The following is a 20,780-nucleotide window of genomic DNA, read 5'->3' on the forward strand; positions in this document are numbered from 1 at the left end:
GCAGCCGTGCATCCCGTGCCTGCCTGTTGAAGACCCGAGCTGCTGTGCGTGCTGTTGCTGCTGGAGCATCCCGTGTTCCGGTCGGAGCTTTTGTGCGCGTCCTGGGAAGGGTACTGTCTCGTGCTCTCCCGTGCTCCCGTGCAGCTCTCCCGAGCAGCAGCTCGTGTGCAGCCCGAGCTACTGCTCGGCCGGCCAAAGCTAGGCCGGCCTAGTGTGCTGGCCGGCCTATGCTTTGGCCGGATCCTCCTATCAAACCTTAGTGATGAAGAACAAAACCCTAGCCTCCTTTTCTCTCTTGCCTCTTTGTTGTCCAAGCTAGAAGATGATGAATGAGGAAGAAGATGAATAGTGTATTTGACTCAAACCCTAGACTTAGTCAACCTTGACTTTGACTCAAACTTGAGTCCATTGGGTACCTCCAAAATCTCTTCCTTCTTTCATCTTCTTTGGGCTTGGGTTTTATTCCTTCATATCTAGGCTCTTGGGTTTTAGACTTAGGCTTTAATCTACACTTGGAAATCAAGGGGGGTGCCTTCATAGAATCTTTGTTTTAAGACCGAACCTCGACTTCTTTCTTTCACAACTTCCCCGTCCGAACTCGGAATGGACTTCCGTTTTCACCGTTGGACTCGTCTTTGACTCTTCTTCTCATTTGATTTGTTTGAAGTCTTTTTCTCTCGTTTTGGGTACATGAAATGATAGTGATAATTCGCTCCCTTTATTCCGAATTAAGTTCTTTATTCCAAATATGGTACCTAAACAAGAAAAACACATAAAATGTTATTGATAACACTCGAAAAGGAATAATTAGTCTAAGTTAGGCTCTCCAAATGTGACATTTTCATGTCACATCACACAACCCACGAAATGTTTCGTGTCCACGAACCATTTCTTCGTCCGTACACCCACAAAACCTGGAAAGGAATTTTCTGCCTCACGAACTTCCTTCGAAGTTTTGAACCAGCTGGGGTTTAAGGGTTAAAAAAATGCGAAATAAATAAAGTAAAAAAGTCATTACCTCTTCAATGTCATCTAAACCCAACCCTGACTCTTGGTCTTCTTGAGTGATGCTATCTTGAGTGATGCTATCTTGAGCTATACTTCCATCAACATTATCAATTTTTTTGGGTTCTTTCTCGATATTTTAAGGTTTAAGAGAGTCTAACTAATCTGAAATTTTTGAAGAAAAACAAAGTTGTTTAAGGTTCAAAGATGAAGATGAAGAGTAGTTATGAATAAAAAAAGTTTTGAAAGAAAAATCATGGATATGAAGAACTTGAAGAATAATAATGGAATTTAATGGAGTTGGCTAGAAGTTTTAAAACACAACTTGCCTTTTTGTTTGATCCCTAGAAAGATTTTTAGGTTTTGTTTGTTTATTGGAGTAATTAATTAGTAAACCATCCAAAATTTAAAATTGTTTTTTAAGTTCCCAAATTTATTTCCCTATAACAACTTACAAAAGAAATTTGTCAAACCAAATTGACCAATTTTTGACCAAGTCTTCACACTCCGGAAACTATTTTGCTTTCCCCCAAAGCGTTGGCCTTGTTTAATTGTAAAATTAAAGAAAAAATCAAGATATTTCTTAGTCTCAGATTTTGAAGTCATTAGAAAGTCCATGTGAATCAAGAGTGGTCATTGACATGGGTGAGGGAATATCTTTTGTGTGTGAGGAACGAGACCGCAAAATGACCCATATGTCAGCATGAATTACTTAAAAAACAAAAGTACTACTAGAAATACTATTTTTATCTGATAATTTAGGTTGTTTAGCCTTGGGAAAAAACAAAATAGTCATTGACATAATCATAAGAAATAAAGTCAAAACGTTTATTCAAAAAACTTAAACGACCAAAACTAGGATGTCCAAGACGTCGGTGTTAAACGTCGTGCGAATTTTTCTGACAAAGTCCTACTTAAAATGTAAAGCTCACTGATTTCATCAGCCTGACCAATCAGCCAGTTCGTCGAAAGAGCCTGAATGACAACGATTATGAGAAAAATTAATAGTGCAATTCAATGCTTTACTTGATTGACTGACATAAAGCAAGTTAAATTGGAAACCTGGATTATGATAAACATTGTCAATATAAAATATTAATGTTAGATTATGCAACTCGTCCAATGTGTTTAACGAAGTAACTGCCCCCTTCAGAAATTCAGACTTATCAGGATAGAGCAACAGTGTTATAAGAGCTAAACACACTTCAAAAAATCAAATGTAGTTAGAAACACCACTATCGACAACCCATGAATGAGAATGAGTTAGAGGACTTTTACCTGTCGATAAAGTTGTAGTCGTGTAATGTTGGCAAAAAGGCACTCAGATAAGAGCCATAATTTTGTCATAGTCTGGCCGAGAAAGAACAGAAGTAGTAGAGTTGCTCGACTCGGAGGGACCAGAAACTGTCAAAGTCTTACGTCCACCTAGTTGGCGGTCGAGATAAATCGTATAACTAAAAGCAACATTCAATGAGGTGTCCAGATTTCTCTCAGTGGGCCAAACAGTATTCTTATTGCATTTCTCAGTTAAATAACCATGTATATTACAAATTTCATAATATGGACGAGGTTGCTTTCTCTATTGACCACACAAGGAATCCTGGGTAGTAGAGGACATAACTATGGAAAAAAAAGGTAGAATAGTTAAATGAAGACCCAACAGAAATGTGTTGCTTCTTTTCCACTTGTTTGACTAAATTATAAATTTTGACAAGAGAAATGAGGGGTGTCATGAGAAAAATGTCGCTCCATCTGGTCAAAAATCGATCATGAAGACTTCATTGCACGAATATAATGGTTATAGCCAAGTGTGTCCTTACTTGCAACATAATAGCAGGGAGGGGGTCCTAATGGTGCGCGATTCATCCCGAAAGAATTTGAATTGCAAAAAATAAGTAACAACAACCGAACTTGTTTAACGTAGTTCGGAGATTGATTTACGCAATTTAAACATGTGTGAGAGGAATTAGATTGGTCATGTCGTTATTTCAGTTTCTGCAAGATCAATGGGGCCAAAGGAAAATGTCGTAGACTAGTACACATTTGAGACAAATGGAATGAAGAATCCTACTAGATTCCCTTGTGTCACAAAGGGTCCAAGCAATGAAGTGTGACTAGGTCAGTTGGCGGCGGAGAGAACCATCACTGAATCCTTGTCTGTTTTGGGCAATGAGGGTAATCTTTATGCCACGAGGCCATCCGGTATAATCATCGCCGCAAAAAGGCGAAGAATGAAAAACCAATGTCGGATTGTCAGATGAAGGAACATAGCAAGCATCATCAATTAAATGAGAATTCTCAGTCATTGGGGAGGAATTGTCAAAACCCACAACGACGTTAACTGGAGTTGATTCAACAGACATGACGAAAGTTATTTGAAAATAAAACATGATCCGGAGTGACTTGTCCAGAAACATGCCAAATAGAGGAACTATTTGGAGAAAATAATACCAAGATAGACGACTATTTGTAATAGTCAGAAATTGTGACCAATAAATGGTGTAAGAGGTATTCAGTACAGTATGCTTACTGTTGCAGAAAACAGTGTCAAAGTAAGAATTGTCACGGATAGTGTGAAAACAACCAAGAAAGTGGTCAGAAAAAATAGTGTTATGGACGCGAAAGGGTTCAGATGCGACCTAAAAAACGTAATGGTGGTTTAGAAGGGTTAGGAAAGTTAAAAACTAGACAAGATTTGGTCGATTTGTAGCCACAACCGTGAATGAGTTAGAGAGAGAAGGGTGAGTTCTAGGGCCAGTACCACAAGGTGAGCGACGGTGAGGGTTGGTGGTGGTTGTTGATAGCAGGAAGCTCTGAGGGTTTTGCGCGAGAGAGAAGAAGTTCTCCAGAAGAAGAAGGGGTGTCGGGTTGACTAGCGAGTCCACGAGTAGGGTCTAATTACCAAGGAGATCCAGGCTTATTGGGCCTCAATCGGTTTATAAGGGAACCAAGAAGATGAAAGGGTGACCTCTTTTATAGCCACTGTGCTACTTCGATCCGACGCGTACGTGGCCAATTCATTGCCTCAGACAAGAAGGTTTTACGAATTTTCTTTTGTAATGGCATTGGACAAACCATATTCATCATTGTTCGGTTCTTTCTTTTGGCTACTCCATTCTATTGTGGAGTATATGCATTGGGAAGCTGCCTTTTGATAATATATTGTCTACAGAACTCGTCAAACTCCTCTAATTTGAAATCCTCCCTCTATCAGTTCGTAGGCATTTGATATACACGCCCTACTTGTTTTCTACAAGTTTCTTACAGATTTTAAATGAACTAAAAACTAATGATTTTTCAACTAAAAAAGTAAATCCATGATTTACTAATAAAAACATCAATAAAACACAAAAGATACCTCTTTTTGTTGTTCGATGTAGGTCACTGGACCACAAATGTCTACATGCATGAGTTATAATGTTTTTGTCGCCCTCCATTTACTTTTCTTTGGAATATGATCTCGATGTTCTTTTCCCTTCAAACAATCAAAACACACTACAATAGGAGTAGAAAAATGTGGTAGTCATTTTACCATATCTTTTGTTTGCAAGAATTTCATGGCATCTCCACACATATGATTTGAGCAACCTGAATCCAAGAACCACGCATCATCGCCTTTTGCTCCATCCTCTTTTACATAAGCCATCGAAAATAGTTCCTCGTGTTCCTCCTCTTCAGCATAATTCACATCTTTCTCCCACTTTGGACATTCATATAGAAAATGGCCAAGTTGATGAAAATGATAACATTCAACTATAGCTTCATTCTAGGTTCCCGCCCTCTACCTCTTCTCCTTCCTCAATAAGTGCTTCTGCCGCGTCTTTTTGTTCCGCCTTTTTTCTTCTGTAGTTACCTTTCAGGCTTGTTCCTTGTTGTTTTTCTTGTAAAACTTTTGCTCATGTACGATCAATGAATTTTGTAATTTATCAATAGTGAGTGTGGCAGTGTCTTTAGATTTCTTGATTGAACAAACCATATAATTAAAATTTTCTGTCAAATATCTAAGAATTTTCTGAATAATGGTGTCATTTTCCATTTGTTCCCAAAGTAAATCTCATTTTGTTACTGAGTGACATAATTATGCTGAAACTTTCGTAATAGATTCACCTGACTTCGTTTCAAGAGTCTCAAACTCTCACCTCAAGGCTTGAAAGGACTGATCTCTTTACGTCGGAATTCTCTTCATACTTCTTCTTCATCAAAATCCATACTTGCTTCGATGTATCCTTATATAGGATAGTCTAAAATATCGTCATGTCTATAGCTTGAAACAAGTAATTCTTGACTTTCATGTCCTTCGGCTTCACATCCTCAATTTTTTTTTATGTGTTGATGTCATAGTTTGCGCTGCTTTCAATTCTTCATATCCTTTCTCGACCAAATCCCAATATTCTTTTGACCTTAAGATATTCTCTGTAAGTAAAATCCAATGGGCATAAAGACCATCAAAACGTGGAATGGATGGTTGAACGAAAAGACCATCGTTTGTGTTCGACATCTCTCAAATTCTTGTTAAATTCACGATTATGTGATAATTAGGCAGACAAATTAAAATAGTCGACACTGTAATTTAACGTGGTTCAATCGAAGATTTTCCCTCATAATCTCGTTCTATCTTCATGGAGAAACCAATGATGGATTTCTTAATAATCACCATAGCTGAAGGTTTGATTCATTACACTAGTCAGCCATAACTGACTAGATAAAACTCTATGACCTAACTCATTTATATAAAGATACTTACAAGAGATATTCTGAATATGTGAAACTAACTTATCTAGATCTTCATATATCTTTGAATATCTTTAAGTATCTTGCACTCTTTTTGATCGTCGGATCTCGTCATTTCGATTGTCACGTGTTACACACGTATCTCAGCATTTCTTATTTACAAGTTACTCGAAAGACTTCAGCTTTCTTTTGCTCTGATACCAATTTAGTTAGAATTAAATCATTGCATAGTAATTCACAAATATGAACTCAACAAAATTATGATTGAATAACTTGTCTTATTGAGACTTCACTTGACCTTTTTATAGACATTTGCAACTCTAATTGAAAGCATAAAAATAACACACATTTAAGTCGTATTCCAACAATCTCTTAATAATGTAATTGATCCACTAACTACTTCCTCAAGACTAGGATTTATTAAGATAACAAGTTAAAGACTAACAACGACGCCAACATCAACAAACAAGTTATAGACTTATTAAAACTAAACAATAATGTTTCCAAATTCCGATGGGTTCATGTTTGAACAACTGATTAAGGGTACTGATCAGATGGGTTGTGATTTCTTAAACCCTAATACTGAAGATGATGGTGATTCCGATGAGCTCATGTTTGAACAAGTGATTAAGAGCACTGATCAGATGGGTTGTGATATTTCTTAAATCTAATACTATTACTATTTAATCTTGAAGGGTTCATGTTTGAACAAATGATTCTGAATACTAATCAAATGGGTACTGATTTCTTAAACCCTCTTACAACAACTACTATTAAAGGGGGAGAGGGAATCCGTAGGTTTTTGTGAAAGGGGTGCTCTTATCATGTTATTGCCGAAAAGAAAAATTAAATTCCTCTATTTGATGTAAATTCAGCCACACTTCCATTCCTTGTAGAGGAAGGCTAACTACTTCCTGGCTAGGAGCTGTATGAGCGGTAACGTCCACGTACGGCTCCGTGAGAAGGGTGGTGGACAGAATTGGCCTTGTTGTACCTCACTCCCGTCTTCAATGGGGTCTACTCTTTCTTTTTTGGGAGGTATGCCAATATGATCTTAATGAGGTGTGGGGCTTTGTTATGACTCTTACTAATGATCAACATTCATTTTCATCACGAAATGGGGGTGATTTGGATAGTGGGCATCTGTCATTTCTTGATGCCGTCGGATTCTTGTTTGAAGAAGTTTATAATGGTGATGAGATTGTAACCGAATTAGAAGATGAGTTCCTAAACTCTTACTCTGGTTTGATTTCAAGTTTAGAATATCACTGTGGGGAATGGATGAAGTGCAATTTTTTTGTTGAATTGTATTGATTGTTACTAACTTGATTCTTAGGAGCGGGTTTCGGTTTTTTGTTTTCATTTGGTTAGGACCTGGGAGCATGGCTCCAATTTTGTAAAGAGAGAAGGAAATTCTTTTGTAGTTTTGCAGACTATTTGTTTTCAATCCAAATATGTTTTTATTTTTCATTGACAAGAAGTGTTTATATCTTTTATCCATTTTCATTTATAAAAAGTGTTTAATCTTTTTGTCAATATCTCTATATCTAGATCTCTATCTTTGTTGAGGAATCTCTTCATTACCCATCACTCTGAACTTAGGTTGTTTGAGCATGAAAGTCGAAGAGCTAAGACTCGGTAAATGAGGTTCAATAGAGTGCCCAACTTGAGCTGACATTCTAGATCATACATGAATTCCTCGAATTTCAGTCGACAACCACTGACCTCTCTGTGTACTCTAGAAAGTATAATCCACTAAACCTTAATTAGCAACATCATCATTCCTTACCTCTTCTCCCTCACCAAATATGGACGACTTTTTACCCATTATCACTGCATATTAAGTCCTAGAAATACCAATGCAGACAACGACATATTAAAATCAGAGAAGCATAAAGGCAGACAACGACGACATTATATAACCCTAGAAGAGCCAAACAGCCAACAATAAAAACCTCGAACACATATCCCGTAACTCATATCAAGAAAAACAACCCAAGGAGACAACCATGTATTGAACATGTGGCCAAGACATTCGAATATTCAATTAGACTATTGGAAGATGTGTCATAAAACAAGCAAAACAAAGACTTCACCTTACAAAGAAAAGATGACTCCATTATAAAACCCCAACTCCAGCTCCAACTCTTATAATTCACATGAAGTAACTGAAGATCTTTAGGTGAAAGAAGGGGGAAAAATATCACACAACTTTCAAACCATACTGACTATTGACTAATAAGAAAACAAGTTACATAAAGGATTCGTAAGAATACTGACTGTAAGATATGTCTTAGGCACTGAAACCCTAATACTACCAGCCCACCGACTCAGAAACTGTCTTTAAATCCGAAATACACATGAATACTACAAACACTAATAACCAAAATAACATGAGCCCTGCTTCGCATACCAACCCTGTTTTGAAGATCAACCCTGTTAACGGGTCCAAAATTTCGCGGTGAGGCGTTGTAAGCAGGTTCAGGGGTCGCAAACTGGGTTAAATATCAACCCATATTCAAGATTCTCTCAACCATTTTTATGAACCTACCAAATTATATTGAAAATGTTATTTTGAAATAACCAAACTCAAATCCCTAAAAAATACTTTCATGTTTATTTAAAAGAAAACAAAAACATAAGATAAATAAAAATAAAGACACGGCTTTAGTGAAGTCTCCTAAAATGATCTATGAAGAAAGAATACACATTCAACAAAATCGTTATATCACGAATTCTGCAGATATTTTAATGCTAGCCATTATGGCTCTTTCGTACAAAATTATGGATTTTCGTCTTCCTTAGTGCAATTTCTAGAAGGATTTTGAGGGATGCGGTGAGTTGCAAGGGTTAAGCAGTTATTGTTCTAAGAACGATACTAATTATAAATGCGTGTAAGACCGATACTAATTATAAATGCGTGTAAGAACGATACTAATAATAAATGCGTGTAAGTAAAACACTGAAGGTGCAATATCTTATTGGTAGTTGTATCAAATTAACTTAGATGGTCGTGGGTTTGAATCCCGGTGGTTGTGTTTTGCCTATTCTTTTTATAAGAGGCCAACTCTCTATGCATACTGTGTTTTTTTGTTTGTTGAATATTTATACATGTTAGGTCAATTTATCCTTCATTTATTTTTTTTATTAGGTATAATTTTGATAGTTAAAAAATTAAATGTAGTATTTGCATAGTAGACATTACATTAAGGCCTCCAAAATTGCGCACAACCTGCACGCCTACCACACAGGCCTGACCTCCAACCATAACCACCATTTTATCCTTTCTTTCTTTTCTCTCTCTCTCTCTCTCTCTCTCTCTCTCTCTCTCTCTCTCTCTCTCTCCGTCTCCGCCCTCTCTCTCTCATTCTAAAACTTCATCCCAGTCAACGATAGAGAGTTGTCGTCCACTGGGTTGAAGTTTCAGACTCGGACTCTCTCTCTCTCTCTTTTTCCTCATCGCTAGCTCATTTCCATAATATAGCTAATCCTAAAATCCAATTCAATTATCCAACATTTGAAGAATAAACTTTAATTTTGTAAACGCTACTAATTTCTAATTTGGAAGACAACATCGAACTCCAAAATCCTAATTTTGAGTTGGGAAGAGAAGAGATGAAAAGAGCAAGATGGAAATTCTGAAAGGCACATATAAAATCCAATTAGTACATCATTTTCTATAGGCACTTCTAAGTTTTCTACATTCCTACCAAACACCTTTAACATGAATTCACTTGTGAAAAAATGTTTTCTTTTCCTTCAGAAAATATGATTTTCACATCCAAGTATTTTCCCACGCACCAAATGGACAATTAATGTTAACGTGGACATAGAGTTAAGAGTTTGGGCTTGGTAAAAACCTATGTGAGGCCATATGATTTTCCCATCCAAGTATTTTCCCACGCACCAAATTATTCATAATAACAAAAAAATAAGTACTTTTTTCTATTAACTAAAAGTTGCCAAAATATCATGGGTAGTGTGATACATAAAGTTTAAAATAATATGGATAACTAGAAATCGGGACACTTTCAACTTTTTCATCCCCAGAATATGCTTTCACATCAAAACTCAATTTCTCTTTCAAGAAATACATATATTATTAGGGGTTCTTCTTCTTCTTCTTCTTCTTCTTCTTCTTCTTCTTCTTCTTCTTCTTCTTCTCCAAGGAAACCCTAAAACCAGATCTAAACTTATGGAACCCTAATGTTATGGAAGATGAAGTTAAGGATTTGATTTTTATTTATCGTATGTCAAATTTCAAATTTATTTTGGTTTAGATCTTTTTTTCAGTTCAAATGACAGATCGACAAAGAAATCAAATAAAGAGAATAAGAAGTTTTGAAGAATTTTCGCAAATTGAGTTTTGTTTGATATTTGCAGGTCGAGTTTGCAGTTTGCAAATCCTTGGTGCTTGTTGGACGGCTCATCCCAATACTTATAATATAAGGATGAATTCATCACAATCTATAATCTAAGTTGGGCTTCTCAAGTGGTTGGGCTATTGAATTTAGGTTATTAAAGGTATAAATAATATAATAAATTTGTCAGGTTTTAGGCCCCTTTTATGTTATTGGGTTTGGGCCTCTTTCATTATTAGTTTAACTTAGACAGTTATCGTGCTTATTACATCTTCATGATCTATCAATGCCTTGTAACGACTAACCTAGATAGTAGTCGATTTCTCTTAAAAAAGAAAGAAAGAAATGTTATCAAATTGTTTATGTTGAGTCTTTCTCAAAATTGTACTCCTCCAATCATAAATTAGGAAAACCCAATCTCTAACTCTACTTCATTTTAAAAATTAAGAAACCGTCCCAACCCCCCCTCCCCCCCCCCCCCCCCAAAATCTCTCTCTCTCTCTATAGAAATCGTTTCTACAGGAAAAACTCCAAGTTTTCTTCGGCGGAGGGAGGGGTTCCTCCGCTTGATCCTCTTTCTTTTGGAAGGGGATGTTACCCGTTTTAGTGTTTCCATTCGTTCATCCATCTATTTAAGGTATTTGAAGTATATCAGAGAGGAAAGGAAGAAAAAAAATGAATTCATTGTTTCTCTAAGATTCATGTGATTGGAGTTGATTAATTAAAATTCTCTTTTATGGTATGTCATCAATTTAACCATCAGGGTCTGGGCATCTTCTTTGATTTTGATCTTTTCTCTTTAATTGATTTGTAAGATGGTGAAGGGATGATTACAATTTCCATCAATTTCAATTTTCGACAAGGAGTTCAGTCATGCGAGATAAGCTGAGATATGTCAAAGTAGTTGTTTCGCAGAAGAAAGCGCCGATGATTTAGTATTTCAATATAATTAGTATACTGATTTTGGCGGCTCTTTAGTGGTGGCGGCGACTTCCCGGTAATAGCGGCGGTAGTTCTCTCGGCTGGGGGCACTTTTAGTCTTAGTTCATTAATTTTGTCGACCTTTAGGGTCTTTTCATTCTCGATCTTGAGGATCTTTTCTTTTGTCGACCTTTAGGGTATTTTCTTTGAGTCTGTGTCTTGTTTAATTCCTTTCCTTTCGACAAGATATACAAGATAACCGCTCCTCTCTCTAGTCTCTCTCTCTTCAACTTCCTTCTTCTTCGTTTTCGTCGCAGTGTAGTGTAATCCTCGCCAGATCTGGTGAGGGTTACATTTCTCTTTCCCTCTCTCTCTTTTACGGTTTTCTGTCCGTTCGTAATGGTGGTTTTTGCCCTAGGAAAGATCTGGATGTGGTGGTGTGGTAATGGTGGCATCGAACTCGAATTTGGTGGTGATTGGGGTGCGATTGAATGCTGTGTATAGATCTGGTGGTCTGGTGGAGGGTTCCGTGGTGATGTTTGCTGTTGGTGGTGGTGGTGACGGGGGTCTCTGGGATTCAGGGTGGTACGATGATACTGTGTATGGCTGTACTCTGATGATGGTGGTGGTGATGTGGTGACGGTGGGTTCTGGGTTCAGTGATGGCGGGTTTTTTCTATGGTGATGGCGGTTTTCCGATGATGAAGGCGGTTTTCCGGCGACAAAAGCGATTTCCCGGCGAATGTGACGGGGCTATAAATTAGTATATTCTTAATTTGTATTTTCAGTTATTTTGGTGACCTTTAGGGTCTTTTCATCCGTGATCTATAGGATCCTTCCATTTTCGACCTTTAGGGTCATTTTCTTGAGTCGTGTCTAGTCCAATTTCTTTCTCATTATGAGGCACTTTGCATTTAAAGGTACCAACTCTCATGATGTTTGAAGAGAGAAATAATTATGGTCATCCATGTAACAATTGTGATTCAATCACGTATGAATAATTATGGTTCGCTTGGTTTCAGAAAAAAAAATTATTTTTTCTTCATGAGACACTTTACATTCGAAATCTGTGTAGAACTTTACGTGTTTATTCTCATGTAGTTCTCAGAAGAATAAAAATATGGGAAATGATAGAGTGACTTAGAAATTGGTACTTAGAGGGTGACATATTTCCTCATTTAGAAATAAAAGCGGTCCCCACCGTAGTCAAACTTTGAAAAAACCTTGTCTTTTAGTGATTCCACATCAGCTGGGCATTAAAATGCCCAAAAAATTTGGGCTCTCTAGCATCTCCCAATAATATCATGTAGTTTTACTCAAAAAAGTACTCCTTCTGTCCCCACTCCCCAATCCCCATGTCCCACAAGCCCAATGCCTAACACACTCACGGTGAGAATCGACAGGTGAAGGAAAGAGGAACAACAACTGAAAAGGTTTAGTGAAGAAGACGACTAGACCAAGCCATCGAACTATATATATATATATATATATAGAGAGAGAGAGAGAATGAACGGAGTGACCTCCAATCTCTTGCAACTATGGAGAATACCTTCTACCAAGCTACTCCAAAGGACCTCCTTAAACCACCAAAAAGGTATTTCATCCTTAACAAGTTCCTTCTTTTTCATTTTTCTGATACACCAACAATCAAAAGATGCCTACTTCCTGCTTAATAGAAAATAGATTTAGATGTTTACAATTTCATTTAATAGAAAACCTAATTATCAGTTTTAAGCCTGACCTTTGATTGTTATTCAGTTGTAACATTTGGAAACTCTAAGGCAGTGAATGCCTTATTGAGACTTGACCTAATCTGTTTGGACCGCCAGTTTGGTGTATAACCCCGGAAGAACCTGTTATTTCATTATTGTTTTCATAGTACTCCGGACAAAATGTTTAATTTGTGGGGGTAATCTTCATGGGAAAATGCAGGTTCGTTCTTGGTATCATCGACAGAGATTCGTTCAACTTTGTGCTTTTGCAAGAAACTACAGACAGCCACATATGAGGTTGTTAATGGTAGCTATGTTCCGGTGACCGGAAATAAACAAGAACGTCCTAAGGAGGTACTGCAACACCATAATTTTCATCTTTTTTAGCTAACAAAGTCTCTGAGTGATAAAAAGGAAACCCTGACAGCATCCAATTTTATTAGTCACCCCTTTCAATCAAGTATGCTTCCTAAAGAACATAAAGTCGATTCCTAAGATTGTCGAAATCGTAGAAATATTAGAAGAGAGAGTACTATTGGTATAAAATTGTAGAAATATTAATAGTTTCTAGTAAGTTCCGAACCAAGTAACCTGTTGAAAATGCTTCATCTTAATTCTTGTTCCTTCACTTATTTGAGCTAAACTTGCCGATCATTTCTTATCACTCTAATTTCAGTCTCTAGCCCAGACTTTAGGCTATAACTAGACTAGAATTAAAATAAGAGGACTAATTTGGTTTCTTATGAATTTTGATTTTTAGGACAAGGATCAGATAACACTTGAGACAGTAGGTGCGTTTCAGAAGCTACCCATGGTCATGCCTTCCGTTGATATTCTTTATTCGGCTCTAAGGAAGGCTAAGAGGATCTCTGCAACAAAGGGTGATAATTGAACGACTGTTTCTTTGTGATCCTAATACAACTAGTTATGTGCGGACCATGTTTAGCTAGAAATTTGATGTATAAAATGTGGTCTGAGTGTAATATTTCTTTTTGTAGGTATTGCAAATGCTGCAAAGCGAGAGAGAAATAAAGGTGCGCAGCAACTCGATGCACTAATGAAAGTGAGTCCGTCTTTTTAAATCCATCCTGTTGGTTTGATATATATCTGCTCGTGTTATACTAGAATTGAAAGACAAACTGAATCTATATTTGAACCTTATGTCTCCGTGTGTGTATTTCAGGAATTGGGTGTTCCATTGAGAGAGTACCTAGACAACTTTCCAAACAAAAAATATTTGCATCCTTATGAACGATCTCTTATTGAATTAACTCTAGGAGATGGGAACTATGAAGAGGTAATTTTGTTGTTTTATGTCAAAAGCTTCGTGAATTGTTCTTTAATAAAACTCCGTAAAATATCTTAACTAAGTAATAATTGTTAATAACTAATAGTGAATTACACGGACTGAATGTTAGTTTCTACTTTCTACAAATGGCAACTCAAATAGAGTAGTTGTTAGAAAACAAGCATTATAAAACCCTAGTAATCAAAGAACTACCAATCCTACTCCATACTAACAATATGGTGTAGTTGGGTTTGCCATATTATCTGATGCACATCATACTTGAAATTAATTTTACTGGAGAGTAAATTTGTTTAATTGTTTTCTTGGCTTACTTAGAATGCTATTTGTGCTAAAGAGCTGTAGCTATAATTCCATCTGCGGGTGGTTATGACAGGTATTGGGAAGGTTGAAGACTTTAAAGAAGAAGGTGGTATCCGTTGGAAAGGAGAACGCTTCTCTCTGTGCCAAGGTTCAGATTATACCAACTCAAAAAACTATAACCTCATATCCATTAGCTTGAGCACTGGTGATGCTTTTGTCTTGTCCACCAAAAGTTAGACAAATTGTATTTGTTCCCCAAATTTCTAGCTTTTTTGGTGATTAAGTGTAGCATTAGCCACCAGAAACATGCTCAATGCACTGAATGTAGCCAATATCACATTTCTTTCATAATTTCAAAAGGCAAAGGCTGCACAAATATGCCAATAACTTACTGCTCTTAACCTCGATTGGTTGCGGACTTTCCATGCTTATTTGTCCTCTTTTTATTATATAACATTGAAGGGACATACGATGTCAATGGGTTTTCTTTGGTAAACCATGTTTATCTTTCTTCCAATAGGAAGGAAAGTAGGTAATGATTTTTCTAAAGACTACTTTCTTAACTTTTTTGCAGTCAGTGTCAAAGCGTGAGGCAGAGGAACGACTGAGTGAGGTATACAGTTTTATTGCTTTTTCTTTCTCTTTGCGTGGAAAGTACATTTTCTATGCCTCTACTTTTGTACTTGTTTGTCTAACAAACATAGCGACATGTATGGTTTTATCTGTAGGGTATGAAGAAGATGGAAGAGATCTTTAAAATGGAGGGAAAAGCTGTAGATGATCTGTTAAACATTGCAAAGGTAGTCGAGAAATTCTCTCAAGTAAAGTCAGTAACAAGTCCTAGAAAGCTAGATTTATATGCTTATAAGTTTGGATGTGTATCATGTTTGTATGTTTGATATACGTATAACACAAAGTGCAATAAGTGTACAATCTAATGCCATCAACTCATATTTCTATTTGGATTTTTCATAACAATTATCGTTGATATATAATGGTTGCAGACTTTACGTGCAATGCCCGTAGTTGATCTGGAAACCCCGACTCTTTGTCTTGTTGGAGCCCCTAATGTGGGGAAATCATCTCTAGTTCGTATTCTTTCAACAGGGAAGCCTGAGGTATGTACAACCTACAAACCACACACACCCATAAAAATATGATCATGTATAATACTTGTTGGAACGGGTGATCACGCAAAATGTATGAACAATTTGGCAACAAACAAAATTTGCTGCACTTTTTTAGCCTTCAACGTGCTACATCTATTTAAACGAGAACCAATCCCTCAAAATAACTGTTCATTAATGGGGTGGACCAGTTCGTGGAGGGCAATAAAATGGTTCTAACTGATTTATCTCCAAACACTTAAGTTGAATTGTGTATTTCGATGTATATATATATCTCCTCCCATATACTTGGAACTTGAAGTTTGAGCCTTGGGTAAAAGGAGATGTCAAACCTATCACTATGCCACAAAAATATTGTGGGTATCACTACAAAACAATTTAAAACATCTTTTTTGAGTTTTGGTACTCCATTTTATTTGTTTAATTCATAAGCAGAATGAATTTTCATGGGCATGAGAACGTTAGATACTTTGTCCTTACCCTTCAGTTGCATCTTCATTAACATAAACTTCTCTTACACAGATATGCAACTACCCTTTTACAACCAGAGGAATCCTGATGGGTCACATTAATTTAAACTATCAACATTTCCAGGTCAGTAAAGATTTTGTAATTTCAAATGTCAGTGCACAACATAGGGAATTTTGGACTGTGATGGACTCAGGCCTCATCCCATCTTGAGTATACCTAGTTGGTATGTTCCTACTTAAGGTTGTTTATAGGATGATATTTCAGCACTAGTGATGAGTTCAGCTAGGAGTCAGGACTCCGGCAAATTTTTTTTTTGAAAGTTAGGATGAATATATTGAGAAAAAAGAAACCGTACAGCAAGAACAAGTAAAAAGAAAACTTAGAGATATCAACGGGGCTTGTTACATCATCCCAGTGCCCCAATTGACTACCATTTCTAAGTACGATACATCCTTAAATTCTTTTATGGCCCTGGCCTCTGGCAAATTTGGTTGCACACAATTACATTCACTATTCTCAGAGTCTAACAAGGGATAGATGTGGGAATATTATGGTGATTGTTGCAGCTGTGCAACTTCTAAATTCTAATAATTGACTACATTTAAGATAAATTTGAACCTCCATTAAACGTAAACTAAGTCAAATCTTGCTAGGCTCAAAGTAGTCTCTGGTCTCCATGTCCACGTCAGTCGTGTAAATGATTACATGCAATACTTTTTTTTGTCTGATGAACTATGCAATACGTTTAAGAGTGACAAACCTCTGTATAAGCTTGAGTTCAGTTGAACCCCCATCTTTCTAAGCCTAAAGCCCGAAAATTTGTAAAAATGTATTCAGGTGTTACTTATTTTTTTTTCAAGAAAAAGTTCTTATATGAATTACATCAGAAAGTGATGAACTGAAATGACTGCAGGTAACAGACACACCTGGCATCCTAAAAAGACCTGATGGTAAGAAGTAATCAATTGGTGGTCTTTTTAAATTTTTTATCATAAAGTTTGAACTTTTCTGATAGGACATAACAATACAAGAAGGAAGGAAAAATTACAAGAGACAGAAGTAATTAAGTTAGAAATATAAAGATTGATTGGACTTCATGGTTCTCTTCTTTTAGATAGGATATTGCCTTCTCAGTACTGACCTTGATATTCAAATAGGGAGATGGTGTAAGATATTAGGTGCATTTTCAAAATAGATCTCTCCACATGCATTTTTACTTGCCTATGTCCAATAAATGGTTTTCGTTGGAGCACCCTTTAACTACAACTTAGCCATTTTCGCTTTGCATTGGAACATGCCCCACCAAAAAAATGTTCAAATTAGGCTATATAACCTTGGTATTATATTGGTGCGAGTGCGACACCCAATCCAAGCTCAATGTACAATTGTTATTACATCCACGATTCTTCTTCTTTATCTAAGGCTTAATGGGAGATCAATACAATAATGACATGTTAACGATAAATATGAACCCTCACAATTAAGTCCATTCTTCAAGACTCTTGCTTCATATGTTTTTTTTCTTTGAGACTTTATCGTCCATGGTTAATTGTAGGCCTTCATGTACCCTCCTATATATTTTTTTTCTTTTCATTTTTCTTCTGAAATGATTAATACTGTATCAATTGTCAACTCTGTGTGTCTCTGTTGGAGTGTGTTCACTAACATAAGTTATCTAAGTAAAGTGCCTTGTTGCACCCTTATATATCATTAAAACACCCCAACGCTCTACGCTGTTAATAGATCATCCGAGCTGAAAACAAGTCTTGATCCATCTCTATGGCATTATCAACCTAGTGCGCCATCCAAGTTAAACATCTAAGTCTGTTATTGTATATTTGACTTTTGTTTCACAAGATTCAAGACAAATGACTCATTCTTGCTGAAACTTTGTGCTATCGACACTCTAATTTTTCGTCTCGTTTAGACCAGTTGATGTGGTTCCCATGCAGATGATTCCAAGTCGATCTTCTGTCAACATATCCATTGACCAAAATCTTATGTTTTAATAATAACGTAGGTCCGTAACCCACACTTGTTTTTTAATCGTTGGGGTTTTGCAACATGGATTATGTTTCACTAGAAACTTTGATTGGTCACAAATTGCCTCTATCTGATATATCTTAAAATTTTCCCAGTCTACTTACTCTATTTCCTCAGATTCCTGTTCAAACTGTAAAAAAACAAGTGCAAGTCCTACTTATATATTACTGATCTCGTTCTTACCAGTTGCAAGCCATCAATGGCATGCTGTAGTCACACACTCACCTAAAATTACTTGAAATCAAAGTAAATTAATAATTTGGTTTTGAACCATTGCGGATAGTGAGATTGCATTGATGAACTCTGGTATTCTCCTGTTACATTTTGATTTAAAAATTTACTTAATTTAGTTTTTGAAACTTGAAAGTTGCCTATTCCGTAAATGATGAAGGTTCTCTTATCTCTCTTTAACATAAAGAGGACAGGAATAATTTGGAGAAGTTAACCCTAGCAGTCCTCGCACATCTTCCTACTGCAGTTCTATATGTCCATGACTTATCAGGAGAATGTGGTACATCACCTTCTGACCAGGTACAATATTTCGATCCTTTTGCATTGTTATTTATATGTAATTTTGTAGAATTGTAGCTTGAGGAGGATTTTGGATGCAAATATTATTTTAACCCTATGTAACATGGGCGAAGCCATAGGTATGTTTATCCAACACTGAACGAGGTACCAGTTAAGTGACTGTGGGTGGGGGAATGTCGAATTGCGGGTACGACCAAAGTCACCTAACACATGTAATTAATTATCTTAGTTATTGGGTCGTCTATGTCTTACTAGTGAACAATCATATCTGTTTTGGACTAAAAATGGTTACATTATGTAGCTGCAGCCCTAGAGTGGTATTTTATGGGCCTGACTCAATTTTGAGTAAAAGCGAGATTTACGTCCAAAATCGCAGTGTGCGAGTATATGACTAGAGTTTGAGTATCCACTATCTACCACGAGTATTAGAGTATTCGACTAGGAAAAATAATACTCTTATATAGATATCCATTTCGCATAGTTTTAAAATATTTGGGATGCTAAAGAAACACTACCAAACAGCTATAAGTGCTCAGCTTCAAATTCTAACCTGGCAAATCTGAAAGAACCATCAACTAACTATGCCTCCTTATCTTACCGTTTTTCACGCTGTATGCCAACTCTCTAATTAGTTAAAGATTCCAATTCTTGTCCAGTTCTTTATATACAAAGAAGTACGAGAAAAGTTTAGTGATCATCTTTGGGTCGATGTTGTCTCCAAATGTGATCTGTTGCAAGGATCACCTGTCTTCTTCATCACAGAAGAAGTTGATGTTGAAAATCTAGAGTTGGTTCAGTACCGAAAAAGCGGCCCTCCTGGAGCTATCCATGTTTCAGTTAAGACCGAAGCCGGACTTCGTGAGGTAATAAATCATCCAAACATTATTTTACTTGTTGGTAAACATTCCCTAAATAACCATTCTCTGCCAAGATAAAAGTATGGATATAGGAGTCTCATTGTTTATGACCTAAGGAGGATAACTCGTTATCGGATTTTAAACTGTAGGTAAGTTGTAGCCACCTACTCAGCGTTGAGATTTTTGGCATAAAAGCTCTCCTATAATAACTTACTTTAAATGGTTCTACTGTTTTCCACATGAGCATAACGCCTTGTTTCATTGTTTACTTTTTCTCGAAATCAATATTCAGACTACCCAGTCAATCTAGTTGATTTTTTTCTAGCACATAAGATAAGACAGATGAACAAAGTTATAATTGTATAAAGATTATCAACTTTAGGTAGCAAACACAAGATAACCAGAAGCTAGAACTAACCAGTTTTCTCAGTCCTACTAGAAAGCGAAAGCTATTGAAACGTGAGTTTTTCCAACGGTGACTGGCATCACGAGATACATGTAGTTTTCCCGCTAAACTTCGGCTGGGTTCTATAGTCGTAGGTGGAACTTTTTCTATTCCTTATGTAGCACACATCTCAATACTTGCCACATTCTCTTTCACTTCGGGCCAGCTAGGTCCACTCGGCCCAGTTCTATATCAGAACAAGGTTTTTTTTTTCTTAGAATGGACCTGCCATAGGCTACCTTAGGCGTCTCCATCTAAAGTTGGTCCCAGGCCCACCGAATAGGCTAGCCTAATGTATAAGACAATGTGCTACTTTAAAGCCGAGGTTTGGAAGGTTTTCGTGAGCAATGCTGGACTACGTTCAGACTGTTCAGTGACACGGGCTTTCTTGCTCACATCATAACTCATCCACTATATGTACACTCAGATTAATATGTAAATGCATTGGATTTCTTGATATCTTATATGATGCATGATTTAATGGAGTTAGAAATAATGTCTTTTCTTTTGCATTTTGCAGCTAAAGACTAGAGTACACGACCTACTAGTCTCTCAACTTGCAAGAATCGAAAGCCAAAAAAACACCCAAGAAACTTAAACTACTTCACAACAATCTGTTAGGATTTTCTTTTTTCGCTGAACCGAGTTATGGAAACCATATTTTTGGACTGAAGTTCTGGAAAACCAAAACTGATTTGTCGACAACCAATCAGAAACCAGTGGCTCTTTCAGTCTCCGGAGCTGCAAGTACTACAATATAGATGTCTCTGGTTTGTGACTCCTCGATGATTCTAATCGTTTTGCTGTGAATGGTAATACCATTTACCTAGAAATCTGGTGAACATTTCCTTCCTCTTTGTGTATGGGATTGTGATAATTTATATTCAAGTTTTAGGCGAGTGTATGTGATCTTTGACATGATAATGATGATATCTTGATTTATCGAATTGGAACTTCAATGGCAGAAA

General features: G+C 36.7%; 1 protein-coding gene across 1 annotated transcript; it reads left to right on the forward strand.

Annotated features, from left to right (window-relative positions):
• Positions 1-12,086: 12,086 nt before the first annotated feature.
• On the forward strand, positions 12,087-20,780 carry PDE318 (P-loop containing nucleoside triphosphate hydrolases superfamily protein). The gene is made up of 15 exons (XM_086632668.1): positions 12,087-12,152; positions 12,305-12,611; positions 12,950-13,083; positions 13,490-13,610; positions 13,728-13,792; positions 13,913-14,026; positions 14,412-14,486; positions 14,913-14,951; positions 15,067-15,138; positions 15,343-15,456; positions 15,988-16,059; positions 16,850-16,886; positions 18,398-18,510; positions 19,167-19,373; positions 20,333-20,780. The coding sequence occupies exons 2-15, from the start codon at positions 12,524-12,526 to the stop codon at positions 20,408-20,410; spliced, it is 1,329 nt and encodes a 442-aa protein (XP_086488794.1). The 5' UTR covers positions 12,087-12,152; positions 12,305-12,523; the 3' UTR covers positions 20,411-20,780.

Source organism: Eschscholzia californica, unplaced genomic scaffold (assembly GCF_041429995.1).
Source record: "Eschscholzia californica isolate CP2 unplaced genomic scaffold, dmEscCali1.0.p SCAF_4, whole genome shotgun sequence".
NCBI lineage: Eukaryota > Viridiplantae > Streptophyta > Magnoliopsida > Ranunculales > Papaveraceae > Eschscholzia > Eschscholzia californica.

Excerpts from the sequence above, each read along its gene's own strand:
- PDE318 (XM_086632668.1), top strand. The coding sequence starts at position 12,524 with ATGAACGGAGTGACCTCCAATCTCTTGCAACTATGGAGAATACCTTCT. Across the intron at positions 13,084-13,489 it reads AACAAGAACGTCCTAAGGAG|GACAAGGATCAGATAACACT; the intron begins GTACTGCAACAC and ends TTTGATTTTTAG. Across the intron at positions 13,611-13,727 it reads GAGGATCTCTGCAACAAAGG|GTATTGCAAATGCTGCAAAG; the intron begins GTGATAATTGAA and ends TTCTTTTTGTAG.